At 36.9% G+C, this 25754-nt stretch overlaps 4 protein-coding genes across 5 annotated transcripts; 3 read left to right on the top strand and 1 right to left on the bottom strand.

Moving 5' to 3' along the window:
* Window positions 1-983, top strand: LOC120008005 (glutaredoxin-C5-like). Its single transcript, XM_038858507.1, has 3 exons — window positions 1-136; window positions 241-341; window positions 549-983. The coding sequence occupies exons 1-3, from the start codon at window positions 1-3 to the stop codon at window positions 930-932; spliced, it is 621 nt and encodes a 206-aa protein (XP_038714435.1). The 3' UTR covers window positions 933-983.
* Window positions 984-1617: 634 nt separating this feature from the next.
* Window positions 1618-7862, top strand: LOC120006932 (leucine-rich repeat extensin-like protein 3). 2 transcript variants are annotated; one of them, XM_038857058.1, is made up of 2 exons: window positions 1618-1885; window positions 6870-7862. In XM_038857058.1, the coding sequence occupies exons 1-2, from the start codon at window positions 1717-1719 to the stop codon at window positions 7628-7630; spliced, it is 930 nt and encodes a 309-aa protein (XP_038712986.1). In that variant the 5' UTR covers window positions 1618-1716; the 3' UTR covers window positions 7631-7862. The 2 variants fall into 2 exon arrangements, with proteins under 2 accessions (XP_038712986.1, XP_038712987.1); XM_038857059.1 differs by having other exon boundaries at window positions 1619-1882; window positions 6867-7862.
* A 104-nt stretch (window positions 7863-7966) lies between these two features.
* LOC120006931 (protein MICRORCHIDIA 7-like) lies at window positions 7967-13822 on the bottom strand. Its single transcript, XM_038857057.1, has 19 exons — window positions 12874-13822; window positions 12087-12161; window positions 11970-12004; window positions 11792-11870; window positions 11593-11685; window positions 11436-11520; window positions 11239-11314; window positions 10840-10968; window positions 10600-10698; window positions 10387-10488; window positions 10082-10243; window positions 9869-9964; window positions 9683-9734; window positions 9469-9580; window positions 8936-9374; window positions 8764-8861; window positions 8583-8667; window positions 8207-8329; window positions 7967-8108 (listed from the first exon to the last, which is right to left on the bottom strand). The coding sequence occupies exons 1-19, from the start codon at window positions 13334-13336 to the stop codon at window positions 8022-8024; spliced, it is 2490 nt and encodes an 829-aa protein (XP_038712985.1). The 5' UTR covers window positions 13337-13822; the 3' UTR covers window positions 7967-8021.
* Window positions 13823-20190: 6368 nt separating this feature from the next.
* LOC120006807 (auxin-responsive protein SAUR32-like) lies at window positions 20191-21309 on the top strand. Its single transcript, XM_038856897.1, has one exon. It carries the CDS (start codon window positions 20556-20558, stop codon window positions 21063-21065), a length of 510 nt encoding a protein of 169 aa, XP_038712825.1. The 5' UTR covers window positions 20191-20555; the 3' UTR covers window positions 21066-21309.
* Window positions 21310-25754: the final 4445 nt, after the last annotated feature.

Here is a 25754-nt window from a genome sequence, read left to right as displayed (position 1 = left end):
ATGGTCCTGAACCCTGCCATTCCGCCGGACACCCGCGCCGCCCGATCAGAACCTGTGTTTTCTCCTCTTCCTCTGCACTTTTGTCTCTGCTTTAGGGGGAACATTAATATATACCCTTCTTCTTTTGGATACGCAGGTTTACTACTGTTTTACACTTCATAGTCCCAAAAAGTTTACTGGAAGACATTACTACACTCCGGCCATTATATCTTATTCACATAATGTTCACGTCATCAACAGTAAAACCCGACATTAAGGACGATACAGCCGCCTTCCCCCCTCCCCCTCCCCCTCCTCCTCACTCTCCAGACTCTGTCTCTGCCTTGTCAAAGCGTGGCCGTGTTACAATAACATGCTTTTAAACCTAATACCACAAGACAACAAACGGACAAATCTTTCTCCTTATTTACCACTCCATGCCTCCCCCCCCCCCCCAACTATCCACTCTCCCTATAAAACCCCATTTCACAACTTCATCGATCAAATCAACTATTCTTTATGTGAAGGATCAATTCATTCAATTAATTAAAATTATGAATTGCTATCAGGTAGCAGCAGAGCCATGGGGGTATTACTACATGACTCCTCCACCGACGTTCGGAGGAGGGGTGGAGAGCGTGGTGAGGCTGGCGGCGGAGAGTGCGGTGGTTATATTCAGTGTGAGTAGCTGCTGCATGTGTCATGCTGTCAAGAGATTGTTTTGTGGGATGGGTGTGAGTCCGACTGTGCACGAGTTAGACCATGACCCCAGAGGGAAGGAGATTGAGAGGGCCTTAGTGAGTTTGCTTGGGAACTCCTCATCGGTGGCGGCTCCATTGCCAGTGGTTTTCATCGGAGGGAAGCTAATTGGTGCAATGGATCGAGTCATGACTTCTCATATTAATGGGACCCTCATTCCTCTTCTCAAAGAGGCGGGAGCTCTCTGGCTTTGATTATATAATATTGTATATTTTTCCCATTTTTGTAATAAATTCTGAGGTTGATTAATTAGTTTTAGCTCTTCTGACTGTCATGGGATTTTGAATTTTTTGTGGATTAATTAATTCTGTGTTCTTCCCATGAAGAACAGCCAATCAGAGACTGCCACGTAAGGTATATATCCTAGAAATGTAATTTTCGGGGAAAGAAAGAATGGACCAAGAAAATAGGAAGAGCATCTCATGGGCTGTAGGCCCATTGTTGTTGGGCTGGATTACTGTTTGGGCTTTGATTATTTCTTCAAGCCCTGTGAAAGTTTTGTCTATTTCAGTGGGGAGTGGGGACTTTAACCCAAAAAATGGGAATTCAGACCACAAACCCATCTGACATTTGCCCACAAATTACAAGTTCTTTCCATTATTGAAGATGTGTGGCAACAAAGAAGAAACAACAGAAGAAATTAGTGCAGAACATCAACAATCTTTTCAATACTGTCATGGACCCCCTTCTGTTCATATATTGGAGATTAAATACAGCCTCCAAATCAAACCCACCCACTACCTGTCAATCACCTGCAGAAGCTGCCAAAAGGACTTCTTCACATGACTTTGTTTGTAGTGAATGGATTAAAACATCTTTTTCCAGCTCCTCTTTTGATTACAGTTGGTCCCTAACACCAAACACTCACGGGCTGCATTATATGGATATATCATATACTCTCCAATTATGCTCTCTTCATAGAGTCACAATTATAACCATTGATGCTTTCTGTAAAAGCTTATTCCCCTGTTTCTTCTTATGGATCTATCAATCATTCCTCTTGTTCTTCTTGCAACTTTGTTCTCACACCCGTTTTCTCTCTCAGCTCAAGCAACTAATCCCACCTCTCACATTACTGTCGTTGGCGCTGTTTATTGTGATACATGTTCATCCAATGCTTTCTCCAGGCACAGCTACTTCTTGCCAGTATTAGTATATATAGATAGTTTTATATTTAACTCTGGACTGTATTCTGTAATGCACTGTACAATACACTAGTCTAAACTCTGAGCTATATATATGTGTGTACTGTATTGGTTTGGGGTTAAGTCAATGAGAATACACTTCTTCATGGTATCGGAGCCAGCATCAACCACCTTCTAGGGTTTTTTTTATTCTTGCCATGGATCCACCCGCCGCCACCTCCACCTTACCTGCTTCTCTTTCCTCCTCTGCTTCCTCCTCTGCTCCCTCCCTTTCACCTTTTTCCACGATTTCTCCTTCACGTGGAACCCATTTCCCATCTGGATCGCCCTTTTCTTCCATGGGCCTACCTCCTGCTGTCTCATTCACTACCACTCCTCACTATGGATTCACCTTTCCACCCAATCTTCCCGGGACTTACTCTGCCTCTTCATTTACTTCGTTTGACGGTCTTCGTTCTCCTTCTCTCGCCCTCAATCCTCTACCCACTTCCTCCTTTGAGTCTTCCCTCCCTTTCTCTTATTCTATCCCAACTCTTACTGCCCCAAACATCACCAATATTGTGTCCACTCAGTTGGATACATCAGATGATTATTCTCTCTGGAAGAGTCAAATTCGTGGCCTCTTGATTCAACATGACCTCCTTGGGTTCATTGAAGGGACAATCCCTTGCCCTCCTCAAACTCTCCTTTCTGTTACAAATCAACAGGTCAGTAATCCTTCCTACTCTTTGTGGCTCCGCACAGATCAAACCATCCGCAACTGGATCCAAGCTACCTTGTCCAGATCTGTGCTCGCTGATGTTCATACACTTTCTACAGCTCGTGACCTTTGGCTCACTCTTCACACAAGATTTCGTGATGTTTCTATGGCTAGACAGCTGGAACTCCGGCAGAAATTTCACTCTTTTCGCAAAACATCCCAATCTGCCCCTGCTTATTGCAGTGAAATCAAAGCACTTGCTGAACAACTCAGGGATCTTGACATCACTATTACCGACACTGATCTCATTGCTCAGGCTTTGGCTGGTCTTGATTTAGACTACAAGGATTTTGTCACCATGATAGCTAATCTGGAGGGTACCATTACCTTTGAAAATTTTCGGCAAAGATTGGTCGCTTATGAGGATCGCAGACTTCGTATGGAAGCTATTTCTCCTTCATCAACTGAGCAAAAGGCTTTGGTTGCTACTGGCACTGTCTCGTCCTCTGAGTCTTTTTCTTCGCCTCGCGGGCGTGGACATGGACGCCGTGGCCGAGGGCGTCGTGGTCGTGGTCCTGGACACTCCTTTTCTTCTGGTTATGGTGGTCGCAATTATGGCTATCAATTTTCACGTGGTTCTGGTCGTTACCAACCTCACTCGTTTCGCCCCACGGGTGCCCCCCAAGCATATACTGGTATTCTGGGTCCTTCTCCGTCTCCTGATGTTTGTCAAATTTGTGACATTCCAGGCCACCGTGCAGACCAATGCTATCACCGCTATAACACTGCTTGCACTCCTAATGATCTTCCTAGGTCCTTTGCTGCCATGTCTGTTGGTGAAACCAATGACTCCTCTTGGTATCCCGACTCTGGAGCCTCAACTCATATGACTCCCCATGAAGGTAATCTTTCTACTTCCTCCAATTATTTTGGTTCTAACCGTGTCCTTGTTGGTAATGGTGAATTGCTTGAGATTAACAAAACTGGTTCTGCAACTCTTCACACTCCCACCAGACCACTCCATTTATCCAATGTATATCATGTTCCTCGATTATCTCATAATTTGTTATCTATCAAACGTCTTTGTTGTGACAATAATTGTGTGGTCATATTTGATGGTAATTCCTTCTGTGTTAAGGACAAGCTCCAGGGGACAACTCTTCTCAAAGTCACCGGTAGCGGCGATCTTTATCAAATTCCTTCCACTTTTGTCAACAATTCAGCTTCAGCCCTGCTCACTACCAAATTCTCTGCTCCTATTTGGCATCGACGTCTTGGTCATGCTAGTCACAATGTTTTGCAATCAATTCAGCGCATCTGTCCAACATTAGGCATCTCCCCATCGGCTACTAAATGTCTCCCTTGTAATTTGGGCAAATCTTGTAGATTACCTTTTCATGCTGTTGATCATTGTACTTCTGAACCGTTACAACTTATTCACTCTGATGTATGGCAGTCTCCTATAATATCCAATTCTGGTTTTCGCTATTATGTGATTTTTGTGGATGACTACACTAGATATTCCTGGCTATTCTTCATGCGTTTTAAATCTGAAGTTTACCATCATTTTTTGACATTCCAACGTCTTGTGGAGAATATGTTCAATCGCAAAATAAAAAATTTTCAAAGTGATGGTGGAAAAGAATTTGACAATCACACTCTACTTACTCATTTCTCTTCTTGTGGGATTGCCTTTCGCAAGTCATGTCCCCATACTCCACAACAAAATGGAGTTGCGGAACGCAAACATCGCCATATCATTGAAATGACTCGCACTCTTCTCATTGATTCTTCATTACCTTCAACATTTTGGGCTGATGCTGTCTATACCTCCATCTTCCTCATCAATAGGCTTCCAACCCCTGTTTTGAATCATTGCTCTCCCTTTCATAAACTGTTTCATAAAATCCCTTCTTATGCTCAACTTCGGCCATTTGGTTGTGAATGCTTTCCTAACCTTAGCTCCACTGTGTCACACAAGCTTTCCCCACGCTCAATTCGCTGCATTTTTATTGGCTACGCATCTAACTACAAAGGGTATAGGTGCCTTGATCCTCTCACCAATAGAGTTTATATCAGTCGCCATGTTGTCTTCAATGAAACCACTTTTCCTTACAAAGAAATTGTCACTCAAACTCCAGCTGTTTCTCCCCCACCAGTTCTCTATCTATCCCCATTATCAACCATCCAATTCCCTCTTGTCCATGGTCGAGATTCTCCATTCCAACCTCCTCACTCATCTTTACAAACATCACCCATCACTTCTCCTACAACTTTTCCTTCACCTGCAGTCCCTCCTACATCTTCCATGCCTCCTACTTCTTCTCCTTTACCTCTCAACCATATGGCTCCTACTAGCTTAGTCCCTTCCTCCACTCCCTCTACTTCCAATGTTCATCCGATGGTCACCAGATCCAAAGTGGGCAAACACAAACCTCGCCAAGTCCTTTCCCTTGTTTCCACTATAGACCCCAGTGAACCTACTTGTTATTCTCAAGCAATCAAAGATCCTAAGTGGAAGTTAGCTATGGCAGATGAGTTCAATGCCTTGTTAGCTAATAACACTTGGGATCTTGTGCCATTTCAGGCAAGTAACAATTTAATTGGTTGCAAGTGGATTTATCGGATTAAATACAAATCGGATGGATCTTTGGATCGTTACAAGGCACGCCTTGTTGCCCAAGGGTTTCATCAACGCCCTGGCATTGATTTTCATGAGACTTTTAGTCCTGTTGTCAAACCCACCACCATTCGTCTTGTCTTATCTCTTGCCATTGGTTCCCATTGGACCATTCGTCAATTGGATGTCAAAAATGCCTTTTTGCATGGTCACCTTCTTGAAGATGTCTACATGAAACAACCTCCTGGCTTCATCAATTCTACTTATCCCAATCATGTATGCAAACTTCGTAAGGCCATTTATGGACTTAAACAAGCCCCTCGAGCTTGGTTCACTCGTTTTAGCTCCTTTCTCCTAGCCCATGGTTTTACTTGTAGTTCTTCAGATTCATCCATGTTTATTCATCGTTCTCCTCTTGGTATCACTGTGTTACTCTTGTACGTTGATGACATTATACTCACTGGTAGTAATCCCACTCACCTTCATCAATTTATCTCCACTCTTTCTACTCAATTTGCCATGAAAGATCTTGGAGATCTTCATTATTTTTTAGGCATTCAAGCAACCAGCACCTCTGCTGGATTGTTTTTATGTCAACAAAAATATTTGTCTGATCTTTTGCATCGCTTCTCTTTATCATCTGCCAATGTTGTCAAAACTCCTAGTGTTAGTAAGACTTCTTTATCAGTCATGGATGGTGATTTACTTGCTGACCCTTCCACATATAGGAGTATGGTGGGTGCTCTTCACTATTTAACTATGACTCGACCTGACATTGCTCATTCAGTTCATGTTGTTTCTCAATTTATGAATGCCCCACGCACTGCTCACTTGCAAGCTGTCAAGCGAATTTTTCGCTATTTGAAGGGTACTCAACATTATGGTTTGTATCTACGGGTCTCCTCAGATTGTTCACTTACTGTCTACACGGATGCTGACTGGGCAGGCTGTCGTGACAGTCGTCGCTCCACTACTGGTTATGCTGTGTTTTTGGGCCCCAATCTCATTTCTTGGAGAGCCAAGAAACAACCTACAGTGTCTCGGTCTTCCACTGAATCTGAATATAGGGCAGTTGCATATGCTGTAGCTGAATCTGTGTGGCTGCGACAACTTCTCAAAGATCTTGGTGTTTTTGTTCCTCATCCTGTCAAAATCTTGTGTGACAATGTTAGCGCCACCTACTTGACAGCAAATCCAATCCTTCATGAACGAACCAAACATATTGATGTTGATTATCATTTTGTTCGAGAACGGGTTTTGCGTCGCGATATCATTGTTCGATTTGTTCCGTCTCAACATCAGCTTGCAGATCTCTTTACCAAAGGTCTCTCCTCACCACGTTTTCAGTTTCTTCGCAACAATCTGTCCGTGGTTCCCTTACGTCCAGATTGAGGGGGCGTATTAGTATATATAGATAGTTTTATATTTAACTCTGGACTGTATTCTGTAATGCACTGTACAATACACTAGTCTAAACTCTGAGCTATATATATGTGTGTACTGTATTGGTTTGGGGTTAAGTCAATGAGAATACACTTCTTCAGCCAGGTACCCACCCAGACTAACCCAGAAAAACCCATAAATTACATATAATTTACTACACAGTTTTCTTTCTGATTTTATATGAATTTTAATTCTTTTTTGACTTGTGGGTTTTATTGATCAGGTGCTGATGTTCACATAGAGTGCGAGTTCAAAGCAGACTCTCCAGAAACTGCAGAGCGGATGACTTTCTCTGTCAACAGAACTACAGATAGATATGGTGTCTATAGGCTGGAAATACCTGAAGTTGATGGGGTGGACTGTGTAGATGGAATGGTGATCGAGTCATTGTGCCAGGCAAGTTTGATAGGGAGCTCAGCTTCTGACTGCAATGTTCCTGCTTTAAGGGTATCAACAAATGAGATATCAGTCAAATCAAAACAAGATAATCTCTGTATTTATAGCCTGAAAGCAATGAGTTACAGACCTTCCAAGAAAAATAGAACCTTGTGTGGAAACCAAAAGGAGGAGATGATGACAAGTCCTTTGAATTCTTCAAAGTTCTTTCTGCCTTACTTTTCACCATATGGTTTTCCTTGGCCTCAATTACCACCATTACCTCCTCTGCCTCAGTTACCACCATTTCCTAAGTTTCCCTTTCCTCCATTGCCACCTCTTCCATCTTTCCCATTCCCTCACTTTCCATTTCCAAATCCACCTTCTCTGCCATTCCCATTTCCACCACTCCCTCCTTTTCCTCCAACACCCTTTGTTTATCCACCACCTCCCCCTGCATTCAATCTAGGAGATCCAAGAACTTGGGTGCCTAATTTTCCTCCATTATACCCCCCTCCTTCACCACCTGCATTCAATTTAGGAGACCCCAGAACTTGGAATCCATATCCTCCATCCCTTCCTCATATGCCTCAGATGCAAAGTCCATGATATCTGTTCAAATTTTACTTTCAAATTATGATTTGTGAGTGGTTTGCTATTTTGTTCATAATTACATGAACCTTCTATATTGTTGATTGAACCCAGATGGTTAATGCCAATCTGGTTAGTCTGTATAATCATGAGGTATACACTTAATATATCTATAAGTCAGACAATGTTAGAAGGGACAGGGAAGATAATTTCGCTCAATATATTCAATAATCATAATATATGTTTTATGTACATACTATCCTTTCCTGAGAGGCATTCACCTCAATTTTTCTACTCTCAGCATAACAAATAATATAGAAAAAAAAAATGGTTAAAAATCTGTTCAATTCTATGCTGTATTCTTGTACCAGAAAGAAAAAGGAAAAAACCAAAATATAAGGCAATAGCTTTAACGATCAGTTTTGCAGCTCTTGACACCACTGCCTTCTAGGTACTTGACCTTTTTAAGGAGCTGATCAATGGTTTCATTAGCCTCCTGAAAAAAAAAAAAAAAAGAGGGTCGTCTCAGAAAAGAACAGAACAAGAAGATTTTACATAAACAATGCATAGCAAAGGAGACATGATGTTCCCAACCTTTAGTTTATTCCTCATTCTCAATTCCTCCTCCTCTCGCCGGGTCCTTTCTTCGGCAAATATTTCGATGAGAACCTCTAGTTCTTTATCCTTTTCTTCCACCTTCTCATTAGCCTTCTGGAGCTGATTATAAAGAGGACAGAAGCAATATAAATCACTAAATTATTGATTAATTTACAAAATCTCTGACAAACAGAAATAGTTCAATGCATCCATCTAGAGATTACATCTATCTAGCAGATCAATATGAACTTCCTTTACAACTTCAGATTTGATCAACTTTCATTTGACAGTAAAATGAGAAAAAAGAGAGGTGCCAAGGATTAAATTTAGAATTTAACGAATGCTTTATATAGTAAAAAGGAGAAGCTCATACTTGAGTTTCTAGTGTTTGACATCTTTCTATCTCATGCTGTAAATCATTCAACAAATCCGTCTTTGGGTTTTCTTTTCTCCTCACCCTGGAAAAATAAATAAAACATAAGAATGGCAAAAAAAAAGAAAGATCATAAAAGACTGGGAAAAAGCAAAACTGTATGCCTACACTGGTCACCAACCTTTCCCTAAGTTCACGGTTCCCTTCCTGCAACTTGATTACATCCTTTCCAATTCCATCACGAGCAACTTGTCCTGCTTCGTTCATGGAGGCCTGCATCTTTGGAAAACTAATAAAAAAAACAACAATAAGCAAAAAGGAAGGGAGACTGAGAGGCCGTGTGAAGAAATTACCTTTGAACTTCTCACAGTTTTAATATGATCGCTGCCTCCGCATCCAGAATCTTGCTGAGCTACACATGCAGCAGGAGGAGATGTCCTAGAATAGCTTCCACCATGTGGATAAACTACCTTTGGACATGAAGGTCTGGGATTATCATTGCTTCCTCCACGACCAGAATATCGCATAGATTTAGCAGCAGCAGGAGATGCCTTAAAGATACTTTGAGATGCTCTTTCATCTTTAACTGGTGACACTTTGTCAACTTGCGACCTACGATTTGCTTTTGGGTCATTACCATTGGAGTAACGGTCTTGCTTCTTCTGATTTGAATTTTGTGAAATTTTCTTGTTGCTGTTGGCCGTTACATTTCGTTCATCTGGACTAGAAGGAGTAGAAGGTTTTGATGAATTCCGCCTTGGAGCATAACCAACTTCATGGCAATTTTTCCTCCTTAATAAGAGAAGAAGAGTAGTTGATGAAATTTGAAATGATGAATTAACACTAAATAATTTTAATATAAATAGATGAAATGAAAATAACAAACCAGTAGTTCTTCTGAAAATCATTCAATCTTGCCTCTAGTCTCCCAAGAACAGTAGTTCTCTCAAAACCCTGTTTGTCATGAGCTGGTTCAATAAAATTTGCTTCTAGGGCACCTATTACCAAAAGAAACTATAGTGAGAGGCTAATCCTCCCTGCAATTTCATGGTCAATGCAGAAAATGGAACCAGAAGCTTCCACAGGAAGAGACAACATACCTATTACTCCTCGACCATCGCTTCCAGCAGCATTCCAGACCCTCCAAAATGGCTGACAGAAGATGAGTTTCAGTCTCACAGCGAAAGAAAAATCTCATAAATTCTGAGATTAGTATACAATTTAGACACATAAAGCAAATGCCCTTGTGTGTACAAGTAATTGGACACATAGATAAAGATTCTAACCTTGATAAGTCGGTTTTTATGATATACGTTGAACCCCTGAACATCAATATGAAATGGGGCATCCTTCACAAACCCAAGTTTCACAACTGCAACTCTCTGTCATGACAATTGCACAGGTTTTGGTAAATATGGACTTTCAAATGAGCATTGGTAACACATGAATTTGATATAAACCAACGGTATTGAATTAAGGAACACATGTATAAATCATACATCAGATTCATTCTGTATTCCCTCCGGGACCTGTGTAGGCTTGTATATTTTCTCCTCGGGCAATATCATATCATTCTCTATGTTGTGATGTTCCACATCTTTCCCACGAAGAATAATTCTGAAGCGAGATGGAAGTCTAAGATAAAGGATTGAAGCATAGCTCTAGAAACAAAGAAACAAAACAAAGAAAAATAATAAAAAGTTGATGAGACATGTAAAACAAATTTCTGCAACAAGAATAAAGTGCCGCTGCTAAAAAAAATCCTGAGTAAACACTGGTATTGTACAGAGTTTGTTACACTTACCCTTAATGAATGCTTATAGGTTAAATAGTGCCTGGAGTTGCAATATTTCTTTGCCATTTCTATGTTCTTTTCATCCCGATTAACTCCTCTTATTTGAATGTCCTGTCATCCCAAAGCCAAGATTAAATCAATTTTATTGAATATTGCATCTACCATATTCTGAGTCTAATTAAATGAAGTACAGAGATAAGAAGTGTGATGCTCATGGCATACATGTGGATTGGTATCAAAATCAAGCTCCAGATTCCCTTCATCATTGTCCCACAGATTGTAGATAATTATACGTGTGCCTCGAGACTTCAGGTCATTGAACTAAATGAGCATAAGGCAACAGAAAACACAGTTAGTAACAAATAGCGCACTCTTTCATTGCATATAGAACAGCTATTCGAATAAGACAAAAAATGCATTCCTAGCACAAAGTTGAAAATTCATATAAACAATGGAATTCACCTGATTTAGAAGATCTTTTTCACTCTGATATGGCGACCACTGAACTATGGTTGCCAAATTCTTATCCCAATCATCTGTTGAAGTTCTTATGATCTTGTTCCAGCTTTCGCCTCTCTTCTCATAGTCAACCTTATCATTGGAAAGAAGACACAGTTGGGGTGCAGTGCAAAGATAATAACTTGATCAGGTAAAATAAGAACATTCCCTATCTCTTACAATTTGTTGTTCATCAATAACACCTCAAAATCTATGACTTCTAAGCAAAACATTGTGGGACTAACAGCAAGTTTATCCTATTCAAGGCAATTCAATCAATGGTTTATACACTTGGCGCTCATCTCAGGATTATTATACTTGAATGGGAGAAACTGAGTCAAAAACTTATAGAGTGCTGCTTACCATAGGAACCACAATATCTTGCTTTCCAGTTCCCCTCAAAAATGAGTAGGAGAGCAATCCAATACTCTGTGTGGGGCTAGAAAAATGAAACAAAAGAAGTCAAATTAGAACATAAAAGCAACAAACATTGGCTAAAAGCTTCTGAGATATACTGAACAAGCTTCAAAAGATAATTAATGTGACAGAAAGAAACCAACCTTTTTCCATCAGACCCTCGACAGCGCGAGAACACAATCACATCTGCTCCAAGCCTCATCGTGCTAGTCTTAAAACCATTACCATCTAAAATATGAAAGCAAAGGTTAACTAAAGGATATCTAAATTTAAAAAAGATGAAATGAAAAGCTAGCTCACATTGACCAATTGTGTTGGCCTCTTTGCTTTTGACAGAATAACCGAGAGACATGCATTGCCGCATTATTTGAGGAGTCATTCCACCACCATTGTCTGCAACAAGAACAAAGTTGAAAGCCATGACTTGCAAACACTTGAAGAACAATTACCAGAATCTTAAAACAATGTCTATGTGATGCTTCTAATTAGAACTAAGTACCTTCTATAAGCAGCATATTACTTCCATCTTTCTTATTTTTCAGCACGTCTATGAGAACACAAGTGGCTCCATTGCAAATCTGCGATCACAAATTTCTGCTGGTTGGCAAAAAAAAAAACACAGAGGAAAAAATTGCACGTACTGTTTCTTGGTTTGAAGAAGGGAAGAAGTCCAATACCTCATCAACGGCATTGTCAAGAAGCTCCGCGAAAGCTGCAAACAAAAACTGCACTTAGCAATGAAAGAACAACAACACATAGAAATGCACCATGGAACACACTTGAAAGGAATATACCTCCAAGAGCCCATTTATGGCTGGTTGCATTTGAATGTAGAAACTTAGGATGAACCCTGACATGATCCAATCCAACTGCACAACAGAAACTAGGGTGTTTTAGTTTAGACATTCTAACAATTAGTAACAAAAAAATTTGATATCTTCACACCTTTAGGTAAAAATAACATTGTGGCCAATACAGGGAGCTCATTGTATCATTGAAAGCACTTGACTCTATTTCTGTCTGATGGCTATAACATAACCATCAAATAGCCATACATGGACAATAAAGCACTAAGATAAACCTATTGACTCTTAATTAGTAAAAATCATCCCATCAACATCATCGCACCTTTTATTCCAAAAGTTTGGGGTTTGCTATACCAGTATATGGAAAAATCGAATTTCAAATTTTGACTTTGTCTATATAGGTTTGACAAAGTTTGACGCTAATCTTGGGACCAGTCAACATCTTCCTCCGAGCCTTTATCCCAAAAAAATTAGGACATCATGTAGCATTTATCCCAAATGTTTGGGGTTGGTTACATGAGTATGAGAAAATCGAATTATATTGAATCACTTCTATAGGTTTTTACACTGACGGTTGACCTATCACAACCAGTGCGAAAACGAACTACAAGTCCTAAACCCTCCTCCAGTCCTCCTTAATTAGCAATTAATAAAGTTCTATGTGGGGTTTGGTATAGTCTAATTTTTTTCACCAAGAAAAGAAATTACTGATAAACTAATGTAACCTAATCATAATTAGCCAAGCTAATACTTAGAATTGAACAATGAACTTTACCAACAGAATCAGAATCAGAATCGCCGCCGTTGGTTCCTTCATAATCCCCGGCTTTCCAGAACTGCCTGGAACCCCCACGAACCGGAGCCACTTGACTACCATCCGCAACCACCATTGCCATACTCTCCGGTGGCGGCACCACTCTTTGAGGCTTCACCATCGGAGCTAGGAATCCTGGAGGCAACACTTCCTGTGAATCCTCATTCCTCCGTTTCTTCCTCGACAAGCTATCATCGTCATCATCATAGTCCCTCTTATGGCGCTTAATTATCGGTTCTTGCGCCCCAAGAAAGTGCGAATGCAGCTTTTCGTAGCCGGAAATAACGTAGTCATCAACACCAGAAGAATCACCGGAACTGGTACTATTACAGTTTTCCAAATTAGGGTTTCGGTTTCGATTTTGTTTCATCGACGGGGAGGAGGAGACATTGACGTCTGGAATTTCTCGCTTGAAGGAATCCATTAACGTGAAATAATACCAAATCAATGTTAAACAAAACTGGAATTGTCAAGGAAAGGAATTTCATTAAATCAAGCTATATATAATGTAGGATGTAGGTAAGGAAAAATTCGATTTGCCCATATAAAAAGGATTCCGATTCTAAATAGAAAAGAAAAACTAAATCATATTTAAAGAATAAAAGAGACTCTATGTCCTGATCGAAATAGAAGTTTTAAAGGAATTAAAATTTCTAATAATCTTCTCCATCAGGGGTAGCCACAGTGAGATACAGTGGTGAACCAATCCATTAGGGGGATTTTCAATGTCTAGGGTTCGGAAGAGAAAATTTTACGCGAGAGGAGACGAAGAGTCTGTGTTTTAGTCCGGCTCTATCACCTCTATGAGCGTTAAATATATAAACGAGTGGCGCGGAGGAGAATTCCCATGGAAAATATTCATCGAGTTTTCTCTGCCGTTTCTCTCTCTCCTGCTTCTCTTCTGTGATCGTCGTGTGTCAAGTCTGGTAAGACAATCAAGGACGTGTTGGAGAAATTTCAACAATATAGAATGTTAGAGAATTTTCGACAATTTAGATTTTGCTTCAAGGCACGGATTAACGTTTTCCTTAAAGTGTTATTTGCCTCCACCAATTGGTGTGCACAGGATAGCAGCAAATACACTTCCAAGATACAATGAAGCACCACGTATTTAACGTTTGATGTTCGGCCTTTGCACAAAGGAAGAACACCCAAGAATAACCAAGAAAAACAGAACTTTAACAAGTGCTTGGAATTCTAGTTTGCAAGAATAGAATCCAAATTTGAGAGTTTTGGAGATGACTTTTTGATTGATTATTGAATGTCTTGGAATGATGTATTTATAGAGAATAACACACCTTTTAATGAAAGGTTGTGTCCAAAAAGAAACACACCTTTTTGGTGAAGGGTTGTGTCTAAAAAGAAAGACATCTCTTGTCAAAAGAAACACACCTCTTTTGAAAGGTTGTGTTCAAGAGAAGTTTTAAGAGAAGAGTTGTGTCCATTGGTATGAAACTACCAATGTAAAAATTTCTTTTATTATTTTGAAAATATTTCAACAGGACGAAATCCCAGTCTCATCTCGCCTCTTTCCCCATTAGCCTATTTCCAGGAGAACATTCCGTTTCGATTTTTCATCTACAGACAATCCCTTCTTCAAGAAAATCGACATTTGTTTGAGACAGGGAGATTTCCTTCGTGACAGAGAAACCCCATTCGATCTGATCAGCGGTCGAATTTTGATTTTCTTTTGATCTTTAGAAAATAAGAAGCTAAAGGTTGAATTTTTCATTTTCAAAACAGGAATCGACCATTATCGAACCCTTTGTCACTCTACTGTCAAAGATGTGAAGAAGGGAGGAATTTGACAGCTTCAATGGTTGCAAAGAAAAGACAGAAAATAACGGCAGGATTTCGTTACTTGGAAAATTCAAAAAAGACTTGCATGATTTTCTAGCCGTTACAATGTTCTTTTGAATTTTCATTCTTCGAAAACAATACTCGACAGTTAAGCCTTGGGTTCGCACAACAACATGGACACTGAGACTCTGAGACGACATCCCCTCTTCCCACCAGTCCATCATACACTCGCACTCTCCTTGTTTGGGCCGGGCCTGGTCATCAGAACTGACCCAAAACACCGGATTAGGACGGACTTGGGCCTTAGTTCTAGTAAAAAACCCGACCCGAGCCCACAAATGGACATTTTTTTAATAACCGAGAACGACATCATTCAAATCTATTCTTTACACATCCAAAATGGGCTACTCGGATCGTTAGGCCTGAATGTACATAAAATGTTCACATGAGGTTTCTCATTTAGACATCTATATGTGACTGCCCACGTGTTGGGATTTTGATCAAAAATTGGTTGTTAAAGACGGAGTGAAAATCTAGTTGAGGAGCATCCGTCTGGACAGCTAGGTTTGCCATCCATACAATAGAAGTGGACGACACAGATGTTGACGGACAAAGGTTTCCGAACAGCTAGCTGGCAGACAGATGCTACAAAGAGTCCATGTTTTGACGAATCTCCTATTTCAAGTTGAATTCTAGTTATGAAGGTGAGTGCTATCTGGTAGACAGTTGCTACAAAGAGTCCATGTTTTGACGAATCTCCTATTTCAAGTTGAATTCGAGTTATGAAGGTGATTGTTATCATATTTGTAATCGGAAACATAGAGACTGCTAAGTAGAATTAAACTCAAAGACTTTGTCCTTCTATCAATACTAGTGTTTTGGTGTTTTGGTAGAGAAATAAAGGGTTGAGTGTTGTGAGCACTGAAAGATAATAAAAGGATTTATTCTTGGGTTTTTGCTTGGGTTTCTTGGTGAGAAAAAATTGGGTATGTGGTTGTACAAATTTTCTACATAGTAAATTTTCCCTAGTTGACTTTTGACAACACCCATGTTTTTTTCTCTGGTTTTAGAGTTTTCCATGTATATTCTTATGTTGAGATTATTGTGATTATCTAGATCAATTTCTCGTTCATTTGATATTTCTGTTAACGATGATCTTGGTCAAATCTCCCAACACCGCAGCACAGAAGTTTCTCATCTAACGACACAGTAGGTTGGGCCAAAAGCTCAGCGTTGGCCACAAGGGTATTGCTTCCGGTGGAAATCGAACTCAAGACTTTCCGAGTCACTACGATTTACGATTTGGCCCCAAAAAATATTCACCAACTTAGGCTATCACCCCAAATGGTTGATTATTTGAGTATGTATTGAACGAATTCATTGGTTCTTAAGGATTTGCGAATCTTGATTATGAAATTCTAATTGGTTGATTATTTGAGTGTGTATCGAACAAATTCATTGGTTCTTAAGGATTTGCGAATCTTGATTATGGAATTCTAATTCTGACTTAAGCCATATAAATGGAGAGACAACCCAATTCATGAAAGCACCTCCTAACTCACTCTTCCGCCACAAAAAAAAAAATAAAAAATAAATATATATATATGTTAATAAATATTTTTATGTGCGTAAGCAATTACTTCAATTATCACACATAATTACATACTCTACTAAGAACCACCGCCCATCTACGTCTACTATATATAATCTTTTTTTGCAGCAATCTAACCTTGGCCAATAAGACCTAAATTCCCCACCATACAAAACTAAAATTAAAGAGAGAATATTTAAATTAAAATTGATTGCTTACTAATTAATCCATTTTTGGGAGGTTGACTTGCTCCAATTAATTAACTAATCCAACAAATTATTTTCAACTTAGCAAGTTTATTTAAGTCAACTTGTCTCGATGGCTCTTTGTGGAAAAACATAATGTCAATAATTGAGTTGCATTAGATAAAATAAGACGATCGATATAATTTGTGCAAAAACATATTTTTTTTTTCTAACAACATTAAATTTCTTTATTTTGTAATAGAAATAATAAGTATTTTTTATTGAAGATTTTATATAAAAGTTGTAAATAAGATGTTTCAACTTTGAAACTTGAAAGTGCAATAGCAACAACCATTATTTTATTTATTAATTTGTCTGTTATTTTTTGGTACAATAATATTAATTTAATGACACAAAATTGTTCGAGTTATGTAAACTTGTTAATACTTGCATGAAAGAAATGCTCATAATATACTTTTCGATGATAGTAAAATACTTAAGATTTTTGGATTTGTATTTTACCATTGTAAATGACATTTACCATTTCGTTGAGAAAGTATTGATAGATGTGTGGATTATAATTCCTTTAATAAGGGCAAATCGACCTCTAACTTGGCAACTCGACCTTTTTCCAAGCCCAAGTGAGTTAGGTTTCGATCCTTAATAGCTGGGCTTAGGAGAAACAAAGTTGTGAGGACTCGGTGTATCCACGAGAACCGAACAATCCAAAACGAATAATATAGTTGAAATGTATGGGGTATGGATTTACAACAAAAACCTTACACATATGAGACAAAAGATTGTGCTAGCTATTTAGTGATTAGTCCAATAATTAAATGTCAAATTAAATATATATTGACATCAAATCAAATAATTTTCTTGAAAAATTCATCAGTCGCAACATGCATGATGTGTTGGATATTATAATAAGCGTTGATGGACTTGTTCTTATTCAATACAATATAATAACCCACAAATCCAATAGTGGGTTGACTTATTCCCTCCATTATTATCACAGAACAAATAATTAGTGGACTACCAACTTTGTCAAAAAATAGCACTTACGTAGGTTAGTGTTGCATGGGACTTTAGAAAAAGTCAAACCCCAATATATATATATATATTCTTGAACCATAAATTGTTTAAAACCCACCCATTTCCCAAAAATGAGAATTATTTGATTTTAGAACAAAAGACTAACTTTTTTTAAAGGTTAAACACCGAATTGTATTCATTTACCCAATAAATCAAGTACGAGAATTTGAGACCTAAAGACATTCGAGTCACCATAAAAATGAATTATATCGCACAATATGAGAACTACATCAAAGAGAATGATAAACACCGGATATCGTCGGACGACACCATCCTACACCGGACTATACTGAACTACACCAATCAAAAATTGTTCAAATTATAATGTATATATACTAATGCAATAGTGAGAAAATTAAAGTGGAATATCTATAGTAATTAAAATAGAGAAGATAAAGATGGAAAGAATTTACGTAATGGGTTTGAATTTATTTTTTTTCTTATGGGTTCATATAGACGTATCTAGCCGATCTTGAACTGCTTCACTAGCTATGATGATGAAACACAAAATGGGATTAGTCAAACCATGAATATCCAAACAAAGTAAACGAAAACCAATGTATTAGAGCCACCAAGAAAGAGCACTTAACCAAAATAAAACGTGATAATTGTTTGTAGTCATATATATATATATATTTACACAATAAATTATTTTCCTATAAATGTTTATAGGAAAACATTTGAACCACCTAGTTAGTTAAAATGTTGTGTTCTGTTTATATATGATATAGGCTAGTGTTGGTGTATTATAAATGAAATAGAATAATAATATATATTTGTTAGTATAATTTGTTATCTTAATTAATATATTAAGTGTGGTTTCTCAAAATTCAATGGGAGATTTAAAGTTTCACATTGAGTGGGAGAGAAAATGCGCATAACTTAAGAATGTAGGAACACTTTCTTTGATCGTTGTGATGAGTTTGGATATGAATCTAACCCATAAACGCAAGGTGAGGAGAATTAGCAAGATGTGTTACAGCTCGTTAAGCACGCACTTCTACACTCAATGAATAGCTCTCTTCTCTCTCTTAAATAATCTCAATACACATACTTTGTGTAGAGATAATTAGTGTCTTTATGGGATTTCGAACTAACCATTCGTGTACAGAGTTGATACATAAGTATGCCTGTAACTTCTATCCTCCAAACTTCCTTTACTAAAGATAGGAAATATGAAGATTCAACCGAAAAATCAAAGAATCTAAATGCCAAGGGCCAAATATGATGACATTGTGGCTTTGAATATTATCAGCTTGTGTATTATCTTCTGAAGCCTAAGAGCACTCGCATCAGAGTCTCTTAATAGATTCTTTTGTTTTATTAAACACTATTTATTATTTTTTTTATAATTTACAACTTCTCTATTTAACAATAACTGCATTAGTATCCCTCATAAATCTCTACAACATTAAAATATTATTTATTTACATTAAAATTCTTAAAATGACATGTCCACATTTTTTGGAGAGAGGAGAGGAGAGTATATTATAATACTATTATATTTTGTTATATTTTATGTTTAGAGAATTTGAAGTGGGTATTTAGAAGTAAATAATCAATATTGCAAGTATCTATTTTAGTTAATTTTTAGAAATACTGATGCAAGTGTTCTAACTCCTTGGCTAAAGGATGGTTGTTCTGTGCCTCAGTTTGCTACGATCGTAGTTTTATTATAACAAATTTTCAGTTGTAGTTTGCTTCTAATATTATCATACCCTCTACACTAAGAACTAGTAATACTAAATTAAAGATAAACAATTGCTAGATATTTATAGGTTAGATTTCCCCCGAATTGAGTTCCGTGACTCATCTAACATATAATTCTGCCTTCGGAATTTACTATGAAGAGTGTGTCTCTTTGTTATAAATTAATGACACATCAACTTTTATCCATTAGAGAAAGAAGAAAAGGCCAAAAGCTGCCCATGTAAGAAGAAAATAGAAGTTGTCATATGATATCAATGGCGGCTAAAACTAGATAGTAATTAACCTTCTAGGTAGCTTCCAACAATATTATGTAGTCTAATTAAAGTGCTAATTACAATTAACAACAACGACAAAACATCAATTAGCTGTAAATAATAGTTCATTAGTTAGTCCCTGGGTTTGTAGGAGAATCTAGATTAACATTACAATAAATATAGATAATCTCAATATAATAATTATTTCAAAAGAAAAAAAGTTAAAAGCCTTGTCATTTTCTAAAATTTTCTTCTAATTCAAAGAATCTGGCCTTTACATGTCATTATGATGAAAAAGCAAGTGGTTTGATAGTTTAATTAGTAAATCTCTTTAGAGTCAAATCGTATGGATTTGGAAGGTTTTAAGTTCGATTTTCACTGTAAGCAATACCCTAGTGATCACGCGTTAGGCTTTGACCCAATTTATCCAGAAACTTCTTTACGAGTGGGCCTGATGACCCGATCAAATCAAATGTCTAAATGACAAATTTGTATGATTTCGTTTTCGATTATAAAAAATAATGATTCCTAAAGACTAAAACAAAATATTTTTTTTAGGTTGGTACAAGTGGGGTATTATCTCAATATAATAATTTAAGCCTTCTTAGCGGCTATATATATATATATCTCCAACTTTGGCACTTTCTCCAAGCTGAGTTGCCCTATCAAGAACGCAATAGAAAGAAATAGAGGATATCCTGTGAAGTAGTCATCTTCTCTAGTTCTCTAATTCACTTTTTACATATATACATACACTGCTCCTTCTTGTGTTAGTATTTGTGGTACTGGTTTTTCTTTTTTCCTTTTGAATGGCTTCTTTCTTGAATGATTTCATGAGCTTCCTCTGTTGAATTAGATATTAGAGATATGAGTAATAAACAGAGACCAGGAGCCAGAGTCATGTTCTATCAAGTCTACGACAGAGGTTAAGCTAAGAGTTTTATTTTTCTGTCAAATTAACTTGCTCTTTCATTGATTTGTGTTAAATTTTGGCGAATACCCATCAAAATGGATGTGGAGAGGAAGATGAAAAAGGGGAACTTGATCGTGAAAACATGGGAGAGATGCAAATCGATTGGCAGAGGAAGCAAGACCTCGTCAATGGTTCATGCTCTGAATACCAAAAGCAAGTCATGGCCGCAAATTGACGTCTCTTCTTCTATTGATCGTGATTACAGTGATCGGAAACGGTCGTTGAAGAAGCGACAGGTGGCTCCGGATGGTTGTTTTACGGTGTACGTTGGAGCGGAGAAACAGAGGTTTGTAATCAAAACAGAGTATGCAAACCATCCGCTGTTCAAGATGTTGCTGGATGAAGCAGAGTCCGAGTATGGTTACACAAGTGAAGGTCCTATATCGCTGCCTTGTAACGTTGACTACTTCTGCAAGGTACTCATGGCTATGGATGATGATGATGGTGAGGATCGTGAGATGAGGAGTGGATGTGGGTTTCCGAGGAGTCCGGCCTCATATCGACTCCTCAGTCCGTCTCCTTTGATCGCCATAAATCAGTTCTGAAGGTGTTTGATGTATTGTCTGTGTGATGGATGTATGTCTGGTTTTAGTCACTGAAGTTGTGTCTTGTCTTGTATTGTGTGTTTGATTATGTTGTTTTAGTTTGGTGGTCTTGGAGTCTTGTTAGTTCTAACCTTATGTGAAAGGTTATAACTTTTTAATTACAAGCTTTGTATGGGTAAATTGTGTCTGTTTAGTTCAAGTCTTGACTTACTATTAATTAAGAATTTTGGGTTTTATTTTGCAACTATGTTCTATACATCTGCTCTCAACGCATTTCTTTAGACAAAAACTTCGTTTCCTCCTCTTTTTGGATGGTAAATATTTCTCACAACATAACTGTAAAATCAACTATGTTTTATACAATCTCTCTCAATGAATTTCTTTAGACAAAGACTCTTTTTTTTTCCTTTTTCGGATGATAGATATTTTTCAGAACATAATTGCAAAATCCGATCCAATTTATTGTAATCTATGTTAGGTTGTTTTGGTTATTTGTCAAAACTAGAGTACTAATCTTAGCTAGTTGAAGTAATTTTACAAAGTATAAAAGTAAAATAACTAGTTATTATATAAATACTAGTGAGGATTGTTTATTTAGGAAATATCATCCATATATGTTCATAAACCGAAAATTTTAGCATAATTATTAAAAAAAATAAGCATATGAAATAAAAATGTATACCTATAAAATTAATTCATAAAAAATAGGTCATTTTTATGAAGATAAACTACAAAAACACCTTTAATCAATTAAAGAAAAACAAAAACACTTGAAATAAATAAGAAATAGATATATAATTCTAATCACAATTGTAATAATTATAGAACGAATAATTGAATTCTAAAATGACTTTTTTCAAAAAAAAAGAAAGAAATACTAATATGCTTTTGTGATTTTGTCAACTGAAACGTCACAATTCACAATAGCTTCACGCATGTCCCAAGTTGTTCACAAGAGTTGACTTAAGATGGTTTTCCATTCAATATATATATATAAATATACATATATATATATATATATTTGTATGTATATATATATTTGTATGTATATATATATATATATTTGAATATGATTTTGGTGGTGATATATGACAAAACAATATATTAATTGAAAATTAGAAATTCAATTTTACTTGGAAAATTAAAAAAATCCATTCCCTATTTTGATTTATCTCAGCCACAAAAGTAAATTCAAATACACTTGCCAATTATCCATTTTATGCCCATCATTATTCTTTAATTAAAAAAATAAAATTATGTAACCAAACAAATTAAATTGTGTTAACTTTTTTTCCTAGAATAATATATAAGACTTTCAATCATTTGAAGTTACGTGAAAATTAGAAACATATTTCACAATGGTATTTTTAAAAAATAATAATAAAGTTACGTGTAATTTTGACAAAAGTGCACATTTTGTGATATATATATCTATATAATGCCGGTTTTAAATTGAATTGTTTGTGACAAAATTAATTTACGTTATCAATTTGTTTACTAACTACTGAAATATATTAATAATAGGAGCAAAAAATAGAACGAATCAACTCTAAAAAGAGCAAAAACATGGCACGACACCATTTTTAATCGTCATTTTGACCACCAAAGCAAACCACTATGCCTTGGTGGATTGAATGATGTCCATTAAATGTGGATAAATTCAATGAATCAATTACTCGCAAGAAATTTAAACACAAAATGAAAATCCTTCTTCTTGGTTACATTATTTTCTCTAATTGGAGTAATTTATTATATTTTTTTTTTTATACTTATTAAGCCAATCTAAAAGCCGGGCAAGTCAATTGACATGATCGTCGGAGTGTCTTTGACCGGTAGTACCCCACTATTGTCAAGAGATTTCCAGTCACACTTGCTTACGTGTCTTGTAGGGTGTAGAAGGTCCTCTCGAACTTTCCAATATTCGTCGGAGCCTCTTTGGTCAGTACTATACAATTGTCAAGAGATTTCAAGTCGTATTTGCTTACGTGTCTTGCATGTTGCAAAAGGCCTTATTTGACTTTTCAACGATTGTAGGTTGAACCGCCCCTACATCACTGATCCCACCATAAGAGAAGCCATTGTTGCGTAACTTGTCGTTAAAGAAGCCGTTAACCAAAAACTAAACAAGGTAGTTGTAGTAACCGGTTTTCGTCCGGCCCAAAAAATAAAAAATAGAAAAACACAAAAAAAAATGCAAAAGTCTATCCTTGACCCACAAGCCCACGGATATTCAAAAGGTTGTTTCTTGGATCCTTAAGCCCACAAATACCCAAATATTAGCCCAATAAAACTAAATCCTAGAAATTATCTACAAAATAAGGAAATTAAAAGATGTTGAAAATAAAATCTTAAAAAGGGGAAAGGTGGCACTTTTTTAGGGTTTTGCAAAAGGAATGAAAAACACAAAAAGGGTAATTTTCTTAGGAGAAAAGAAAATACGGTTTAAAGGGACTTTTTGGTAAAAGAGTAGAAATAGGGTTTTTGTGTGAGGTGGTACGACATTATATAAGAGAGCTAAGGGAGGAGGATAGACAGACAATTAAGAGAGGAAGAAAAAGGGAGGAGGCGTGAAAGAAAGGGAAAAAAGAGGGTTTTGGCTTTTGGGTGAAAAAAAAATAAAGGGAGAGAAGGCAGCCGTAGGAGAAAGAGAGAAAAAGAGAGGAAAAAGAGAGGAAAGAAAGAGAGAAAGAGAGAAAGAGAGAAAGAAAAAGAAGAAGAGAGGGAAGGAGAGTTTAGCTGATTGTCATCTTTTGAGTTCTGTTCTTCAAAGGTAAACATTCTTTACATTTACTTTGCCTTGCTGAAAAGAATATCTAGATTTGATTTTTTGGCTAGGATATTTCTATGCTTACCATGTTAATATTTGGTTTTGATATTGGATTTTGACGTTATTTTGGGCAGATTTTTGTGTAGATTTTTGTGTAGTTTTCTGGTTAATTTATGAGCTGTTTTGTGCAGTTTTCTGGTTAATTTCTGGGCGGTATTGAGCAGATTTTTGGTTAATTTCAGGGCTGTATTGAGCAGATTTCTGTGCAGTTTTTAAGCAGTTTGTGGTTTGTTTTCTGGACAATATGGGGGCTGTTTTTGGGCAGGTTTCTGGACTCTATTTGGACCGGAACTAATGGAAGCTTGTGCGATTTTAGGATTTTACTGGTTTATTGCAGTCCGTGTATATTTGGGCCTCATGTTGTGTAGTTTAATTCATCTATGTTGACTGGTCTAATTTGGACATTTGTTATTTGAATTATTTTTATTTACTATGAGTGTATGAATTTAAAATGGAATGTAGGTCATTTCAATTAAGAAAATCATAAGTTGATTTCCTTTATTTGGATTATGGGTCTTATTTTATTTCAATATGAATTTGCCATAAGTTGACAATAATATGTTAAATTGAATGATGACACTTTCCTAAATAATTATTTATACCATAAGTTGGTATTTAAAATTAAACCTACCAAAAGTTGGTAGTGTATTTTCGTTAAACCTACCAAAAGTTGGTAGTGTATTTTCATTTAAAAACTATAAAAAGTTGATAGTGTATTTTCATTAAACCTACTAAAAGTTGGTAGTGTATTTCCAAATAAAAACTATCATAAGTCGATGGTAATATTACAAACATTTTTTTAAGTACTATCATAAGTTGATAGTATTCTTACAAATCTTTTTCCAAAAACTATCATAAGATGATAGTGTTTTTCATACAAACTTTTTCTCAAAACAATTATATCTTGCAAATAGCAAGTTTCCATGAGATAGCCATTAAATTAATTAGGGAAACCGTTTTCAAACGGGAGTTGTGGGGTGCCTAACACCTTCCCCACACTCAATCGATCCTCGTACCCTTTTTCTCTGGTTCGCAGGTTTTTATGGTGTCCAATTACACCTTAAATCAATTGGTGGCGACTCTAAACATTTTTCATCTTTCAACACCGGTCCGCGTCGTGACCCCGGTTGCGACAGTAGTCTTGGAAGGTGATTATGAAATTGTACTTGCAGCAGTAAAAGAATCATGAAATGGAAGATTGAATCAATTGTGAGAAGTATAGAAGTCGGCCTACGTAATATTCATCAAAGGAAGCCTTAGAAGTCCATAGAATAGCTAATGAACTTGCCCACAACATTGCTAAATGGGCCATAATGGTCTAACGTTTAAACGAGACTGATAAGTGGTCACGCGTAGAGGTCATGTCCTGTCTAAATGGTCATGGTCTTTGTTCCGATACCACATGAGAAAATTCAACCCAAACATATCAAAGGGATATTGTATGCTTTAGACCATAAGTCCACACAAATTTGTTCTTCTGGGTAATCTCCAAAGTAATTAGGTCTAGAAAACTCGTCAATTGTGTGAGAGGAGCTGAATCTTTGCTTATAGACCATTCATTTAAATTATGTCAATCCGATGTGAATTTACAAGCATGACATCAAGCTTGATTTTGGAGTAAAATAAAACTCTCCCACACTTTTGTTAATCTCATTTTCTCAACTTTTGTTCTCTTTCCCTCATAATCTCTTTGCTTTCTTTGAAGAATCAAACTCGTTAAAAGACCTTCATGAGATTTTTGATATCTAAATTCATTAACCCATGAATCCTATCCCGCGATCTGGAGCTTTTTTTTGAAACCTATACAGCGATATGAAGCCTATACAACATTTAAACTGAGATCACTGGTTGCTGAGGTGTAT

Source organism: Tripterygium wilfordii, chromosome 10, assembly GCF_013401445.1.
Source record: "Tripterygium wilfordii isolate XIE 37 chromosome 10, ASM1340144v1, whole genome shotgun sequence".
In the NCBI taxonomy this organism is placed as follows: domain Eukaryota; kingdom Viridiplantae; phylum Streptophyta; class Magnoliopsida; order Celastrales; family Celastraceae; genus Tripterygium; species Tripterygium wilfordii.
The sequence above is the reverse complement of the archived record's forward strand: the minus strand, read 5'-3'. Positions and strand labels throughout refer to the sequence as shown.